Here is a 7,577-nt window from a genome sequence, read left to right on the forward strand (position 1 = left end):
CACCTAGTCCTGGCCCTGAGGCTTTCGCAGTGTTCATTTCTGTGACTCTCTGGTCGTCAGCTCTTGGCGCACACTCAATGGGTTTCCTTGCCCAGCAAAGCCCATGTATAGATTTGGGCTCAGGCGCATTACTCATAACTCTCATGATGTTTGCTTTACTCACCTCCTCTAAAGGCAAGTGCTCTAGTGCCCAATTAAGAGGAGGAAAATCTGTCTTCCACTTCTAGGTTTACTTAACAGATCCCCTGCTCTGGGCTTTTTAAGACTGCTTTAGGTAAACAACAAGTAGCTTACTAAAAATACTCTTTTTCACTGAAGCCAAGTTACAAAAAAAGAAAACGTGTATGAGCAGGGAGAGGCCAGGGCGTGTCAGGGGTTTCTGAAGTGGCGCTTGCTGCAACAAGAGCCCTCCCTGGCTGAGATGACTCCACATACCCGCCATCAAGATAAGACAAGCTGTGGCAGGGATGGCCCCTAACGAGACCCTGTCCTTCCCCATTCCAAAAGGATCTTCCTTAGTCGCTGGGTCTGGGGATGGGGAGAATAGGTCGGGAGAAGGATTTGCAATTGAATAGGCTCCTGTTTTGAAGGCTTCCTCCTGGACTTAGGATAACACTGCTCAGAAGATGGATGTGTATTTAATAATTTCCCATTTTATTACCTGCAGACAAAGAAAAAAAGATATAAATAGATGTTTAACCACACAAATAATTTACATTACTGTCTTCTTTATGACTGTGAAATAATAAAATTAAATCAAGGGCAATAACAATTTCGGCACAGTGGTTACTAGGCAAAAACTGATATTTACACTCTCTAGAAACCAAACCGAAATAAGAAAACTCATAAGCTGGGTGGTGGGAGCGCACCATGGAATTTTTCTTGTTCAAAATTTTCACAGAATTTTCAAGTGGCAAGTGTATTAAGCTGCTGCTTTCCTTCCGTAATGCCTTTCATTATGAGGACTTGCTGAAATGCATCTTGGCAGAGCCATCCTTGTTGAAACCCCAGGCTATAGAGCTCAATGCAGAAAGCAGGGAGCTCAAGGAAAGGGGAAAAAGAACACATACCCAGAAGCCCAAGTCCTCTCCAGGTCTTGAGAACCTTACTATCTTCCTTGGACACAAGGCACTTTTAATCTGACCAAAACCAGTCACAACTGAGAAATGCATGGGAATGAAAACAAAGCAGAGAGAAGTAGGAAGCCCCAGGTCTGGAAGGGTTGTGGAGAGGTCACTCAGTTTATTCCGCGGCTTTCTGGCAAGTCTGGGCTCAGACCACTCTCAGTGCAATCTTTTTTCCTTGACAGTGGACTGCATTGAAGAGGGTGCTGTTAACTTCCCTAACTGTAGGGATGCTATAATATCCCCACTGTAGGGATGGGGGTGGGGGAGAAAGGCAAGCAAAGCACCTGGCTGTTTTATTCTTGCAGCTTGGGTAGAGAAATTGGTAATTTTGTGTGTCAGATTTCAAATTAGGATATAGCATATTTGGAGAATTTCCCCAAAGTATCTTACCTTTCTCATTTGCTACTTGTCAGAGCTATCTGCGTGGATATTATTAAGATATTTAATGTTTCTTGGAATTTCTGTTTTAGTTCATCCTTTGCAGTTTTTTGATGAGCCCGCCACAGCTACGACTTTTCCATTATAATTATCCGCACTGGAGTATCATCCTGGGGTACTGCATAGGAACTTCATCTGTCATCTGTATCCCCACATACATAGCTTATCGGCTGATTATCACTCCAGGGACATTTAAGGAGGTATGTGTTTGTGTGTGTATGTGTGTGTATTTAGGCTACTGTTTTGGGAGAAAGGGATTCTTTTGTTATGCTGTATTCAAAAGAGGTAAGTCAACCACATGAAATTCACCAAGAGGCTCTCAACTTTATGTATTTATATATCTGTATCATGGTCTAGACCTCTACTGGCTGCCACTATCTTCTGAAGGCATCTCCCAAAGTCTCAAATACAATGGCAAAAGAGTGAGCTGATCTTTTGGGTGCCCCACAGCCTTCATCTTGGGCTGTGTATAGCTTTTCAAACTTATCAGATTACTACTTTGCCTCTTACTTGGCCATTGGGAGTGGACATCAGATCGGTGCTGTCTGGAGCGATACACACATTTTTTTTTGTTTTCTTTTTTGAGACGGAGCCTCAAGCCATCCCCTTGGGTAGAGTGCCATGGCATCACGCTCACAGCAACCTCCAACTCCTGGGCTCAAGCGAGTCTCCTGCCTCAGCCTCCCAAGTAGCTGGGACTACAGGCGCCCGCCACAACGCCTGGCCATTTTTTGGTTGGAGATGCAGCCATTATTGTTGTTTGGCGGGCCTGGGCTGGGGATTCGAACCCGCCACCTTAGGCGTATGTGGCTGGCGCCTTAGCCGCTTGAGCCACAGGCGCCGAGCCGATACACACATTTTAAGTGGAGAATGTCCATGGTCATTTTTATAACCACAATGTGATAAGTGCTATTTTGAAAACCATCTCAAAATAAGGATATTACAACAATATCAGTTTTAGCTCAAAAATTGGTAAGTAATATTGTAGTTTTAGTTCAAGCCAATGGAGTAAAAGTTTTTTGCCATCATAGTAAGATTCATTTCAGTAATGAATGTGCTGTAGAAACTTTGATAACAGTACTTTCCAATTTGTATAAGCGTATATACTTTTCAAAGCACCAGCATGTAGATTATCTCATTTTGTTATCAAAATACCTTGGCAGGTGGAGGGGAGCAGGTATTATTAGCGGACAAGGACACAGAAGCTGGAAATTATTCTGCTCAGTTTCCTTAGTTCAGTGGTTTGTCCAAGGACAGAACCCAGGTCTTCTGATTCCTTGCTCCACTGTTCTTTTCACTTTTATATTCAGTTTCCCTCTTGTCCTCAGGGTTTGCTAAAGTAGAAATTGGTGCTAGAGGTTAGAGAGAGATGAGTAGCCACTTTCCCTCCCATGCTGCCATAGTCAGTGGTGTAGCCACCAGGATTCCTGGCAGTGTCATGCTTCATATTACCAGATTTTAAAATGCCTCAGTTCTTACTTGTTTGATTGTATTTCTTGCCACAGGAATAGGGTGTAATGACAGAAGAACCTGAGGAAGTGGCCACTCACACGTTCATAGTTGGTGCTTTTTCAGGGGCCAAGCCCAAAGGTGAAGGGTGGTGTTTGGGGAAAGTTGGAAGGGACAGTAATCTATGATGGCCTGAGAATGGAGGTGGGCTCTTACAAGAAAACTCAGACATGAGACTGTCATATGAATCTTCCTAAAACATAAGAAATGAGAAGCAAGAGAACAGAGGCAATTAAACGTCAGCTCTTACCTGGGTTCATTTCTTTTTCCAAATAGGAAAACGATTTGAATTCTAGGTGAGAAGAATTCTGCAGTTGCTAAGTTCTTTCACCCAACTAGCCCTAACATGACCTCATTCTTCCTAAAGAGCCTTATACCTGTTATTGCTTGTAGTACACTCTCAGACCCAGAGGATTGAAGTCATTCCTTCAGGTTGTCCTTTATGGCAGTTGTCGTGATCCCTAAGCTCTGTTGTTTCAAACCCAGAGGCCAAGGGCTGGGATGGGAACTATTTAGGTTAATAAATGTCAGTATTCTTTAGTCACAGACTGCATCTCAAATCTTGGTCATCTTTCTTGCAAATCCCCCCAGTTGGTCACATGGGAATGCCCCCTGAAGGTATGTAAGTAACACAGCTCAGCTCTGTTAACAGTAGAGGTAAGAATTATCCAGCCATCTTCAGCGCAGGCCACCAGCTGGGGAGCAGTGGGTTTTCAGGAACAGTATGACACATGCTGTCAAAGAGGACTGTGAGGAAGAAGCCCTAGTCAGCTATGGGAAATTACTCCTCCTTTGCTAGGCCTCAGTTTCCTTATTGTTAAAATACGCTTGCTGGACTATATTAACATTTCCCAAAGTGTGTTGTAAGTAGTTCCATGAGATTTCAATAGGTTTTACTGCTGGGGAAAAAGGATAATCGGATAATTTTTGGAGAATACCAGATTAAGTCAAGTTGAATGGGTTTCTTTACTACAGAATTTCTCAAAAAACTTTAATTTGCCCATCTGCATGCTAAATTGCTGAGGGAGATAAAGCAGGCCGTGTTTTTTTGCTAAGCACCCCAAGGGCCTAGAATTATTTATAGTTCTTTGTGAATACCAAACTCGATAATCTGTAACATTCCATGAATTGGGAGACCTTATCTGAAATTTTGGTCTGGTTAAAAAAAAAAAAGAAAAGGCTAAGAGAAGGGTAAGTTCTTAACTGTTTTGGACCCTGGCGATATAAAAAGTTGGAGTTTGTGGAGTGAGCCACCACTTACTGGTATAATTTGGAGGCTATCACATGTACCTGTAGCCTAGACATCTCAAGGTTGCAGTCATCCACTGGCTTCGATCACAGAAACCACTAATAACATGACAAAGATACTGGAAGACAGTCCTAATGAGTACACATTTATGAAGATATCAACAGTGATCCTTTTTCTAGATTAACTGGTTATCATCTTACAGAAGGCCAAGGCTTGGCTAATTTTGAAAACAACAGTAGTCTGGCAACTAGGATGGTGCCAGAACAAAAGTGAGCCTGGTATTTGGGGCCATAAGCAGCCATCCTGGGCAGGTCAGGGCACAAGAGCTAAGAATTTTACTTTGTAATGCTGTTTAATGCTGGTCTGGCCCCCACCCTACACCTCAGTGATCTGTCTCTGCACATCATACCTACGCTTAAGGCTAGTTGTAGTGGTCTCTGGTCTCTGCTAACTAGTTCCTGGTTAGCATGACATAATTCTCAGTTAATTCCCATTAATCAGTTATAGTTTACATGTTTATCTATGGGGAGGAATGGTTCCTAAAATTTTGCATTCAGTGACTTGATATGTCCTGGTAGCTTGTGAGCACTGTGATAGCTCCTTTTTAGGTTTGATGGTGTGAGAGTTCACTCCTCAGATACTAAAGTCCTGAGGAACACAAAATGTAAAAATTTGTGAGTTTCATTAATTGCAGAGCTGAAACTTTTTTTTTTTTTTTTTTTTGAGACAGAGCCTCAAGCTCTCCCCCTGGGTAGCGTGCCTTGGCATTACAGCTCATAGCAACCTCCAACTCCTGGGCTCAAGCGAGTCTCCTGCCTCCGCCTCCCAAGTAGCTGGGACCACAGGCGCCCGCCACAACGCCCGGCTATTTTTTGGTTGCAGCCGTCATTGTTGTTTGGCGGGTCCGGGCTGGGGATTCGAACCCGCCACCTTAGGTGTAGGTGGCTGGCGCCTTAGCCGGTTGAGCTATAGGCGCCGAGCCTGAAACTTTTAAAATTCATAGGCCACAATCCCTAAAGAACAATAAAGAAAAGCTTAAAGGGGACTCCATACTTTCCAAAATGAAAGGGACAGTAGCAGAGCTGCACCTAAGAAGACTTTTGGTCAAGAGTTTTCAGGGCCTCTGCAGTGCTGCTAATGTTTCCGTCTCCATACCTCAGCTGCTTCATGTCCCTCTGATGCTAAGTTTTACAAGACAGGTTGTATATTTCACACCTAAGCCCAGGCATATTTCAGATCTGTCTTAAGCACTTCTGTGTACCTCAGTTGTTTCTATAGTAGAAATTCTCACTCTCTTCTCCGGGGTAAGTGCTACATTAACATGAGATTGTATTAGAAGTGATGATTTAAATGGTCGCATCTTTTAAAATTATGTGATAATATATATTCTTGTATGAACCAGGACTGCCTTACAAGTGGATTCGTTAAATCAGTAACATCCTGACTGTTATAGTGGCTGATGGCACAAGGCACAAGGAGCCTGACTAATGGTGGGGCGGGGTGCATGTGTGTCAAATCCAGCACTCACTCTGGTCCCCAAGCCCTGTGTGGCTGCCGATGTTTCCCTCTGTCCAGAGAAAAGGGTACCTTTTCCTAAGTTATTCAAAGGCATTTTATAGGACAGCAGAGATTCTATGGAAGGCTTCATCCTTTTCTCTAATTGGTGTTAAAATGATTTTCTTAGCTTACAGGTTCTTATAGGTCCTGAATCTACCATTTTTATCCATATTTTAGAATAGAGAATTCCTTTCTCAAGGAAGGCCAATGAGACTATTCCAGCTATTAAATGTTATTAGAATGATATTAAAGCTTTAATGTGAATGTTGAAATATTTGTGCAAGTATATGAAATTACAAGAAAATTTATAATATTGTATTTTCTTCCCAACAGCGCATTATTAAAAGTATCACTCCAGAAACACCAACAGAAATTCCCTGCGGGGACATCCGCTTGAATGTTGTGTAACACACTTGTCAGTGACAGAGAAAAGGCTTCCCAACAATCTCTTTCTTCAGTTCTGACAAGTCATGCCTCACCTCTTCCCTCTAAGTGAATGAGTTTCCAGCTAAGCCTGACAATGGAAAGGCCTTCTCCATAGACTTTGTCCTACGAAACTACGGTGCCCAGACTCTTATGGCCTCTAGCAACTTTTCATGAAATCTCCTGGACATACTACCATGTTAGAGTGTGATACAGCTACACTGGCCTATTTTGGACATGTGAGGATGTGTATGGAGGTGATGGAAACCACCCTATCCATTGGGATTAGGTTTAGAATCCAGTCTGTGAAAGTCCCCTGTATCATTTCTTGGTATGATCACTGGTGTCTGACATCTATTTGCTTCTCCTACAACCCTGTAACCTGTGTGCTGCTATGAAGTCAGGAAAAGATGTAAGAAGCTAAACTGAAAAATAATGTAAACATGTGAGCATGTGTGTCTGTGTATATATTGTTGTTGCACTGTATTCTCTATTCCAGTACTTTGAGCTCATTACAAACTCCTAATTTTTCTTACATTAACAAATTCCACCTACTCAAACGTGTACGTATGTTTGTTATTGAGGGATACAATTCCTGCCACACACTCTGCTACCTTTTCCTTTTCTAGTGATATTACATTCACCCAAATACCTTCCTTTATGGGCCAGCCTTTGGCATTTGTTGCACTTCATTGCTGTCTTCTCGTCTCTCTTTCCTAATCATTCAGGATAATATTTACAGGCAAATCTCGCCTGTTTTGTTAGTCACTGTGGCTTGACTTTGAAGATGGGTCTTGACACATGCACCTTCAGTGTTCAGCTGGCCATCTGGTTTAAGCTGAGTCTACTTAAAATAACTTGAGTTTGTTCTGGTTACTTTACTTTGTAAAGAGGGTAAATCCAATTCTCACTTAGCCCGAGGGTATATAGCTCTGGCACTCTAACCTAAACTAAGGTCACCCTCACTCCAAAATCAATTGTGGAGAGTCTGGGTTAGCCTTAAATGGACTTCCTCTTCAGTCTAGACCTTGCTGGTAATCATGATTGTGAACCCTCCAGATAATTTTCAAGACTGAGTCTAAGTAGTTGGGTGCCATGGCTTACCCCTCTAATTCTAGCACTCTAGAAGGCCAAGGTAGGTGATTGCTTGAATTCAGGAGTTCGAGACCAGCCTGAGCAAGAGTGAGACTGCATTTCTACTAAAAATAGAAAAATTGACTTGGTGCTGGTATCTCAGTGGTTAGGGCACTGGCCAAATACACCAAAGCTGGTGG

The 7,577-nt window shown here is 42.7% G+C and overlaps 1 protein-coding gene across 1 annotated transcript in view; it reads left to right on the forward strand.

The window, feature by feature from the left end:
- LOC100942953 (sodium-dependent serotonin transporter) overlaps positions 1–6,288 on the forward strand; it is a gene marked incomplete at its 5' end in the record, with an annotated part of 17,502 nt that extends 11,214 nt beyond the window's left edge. Inside the window, 2 exons of the mRNA XM_012809719.1 lie at positions 1,598–1,765; positions 6,214–6,288. Coding sequence (XP_012665173.1) covers positions 1,598–1,765; positions 6,214–6,288 — 243 coding nt within the window. The remainder of the gene's footprint in view (positions 1–1,597; positions 1,766–6,213) is intronic.
- Between the last annotated feature and the right edge of the window lie 1,289 nt (positions 6,289–7,577).

This window comes from Otolemur garnettii, unplaced genomic scaffold (assembly GCF_000181295.1).
Source record: "Otolemur garnettii isolate 467f Iridium unplaced genomic scaffold, OtoGar3 scaffold00112, whole genome shotgun sequence".
NCBI lineage: Eukaryota > Metazoa > Chordata > Mammalia > Primates > Galagidae > Otolemur > Otolemur garnettii.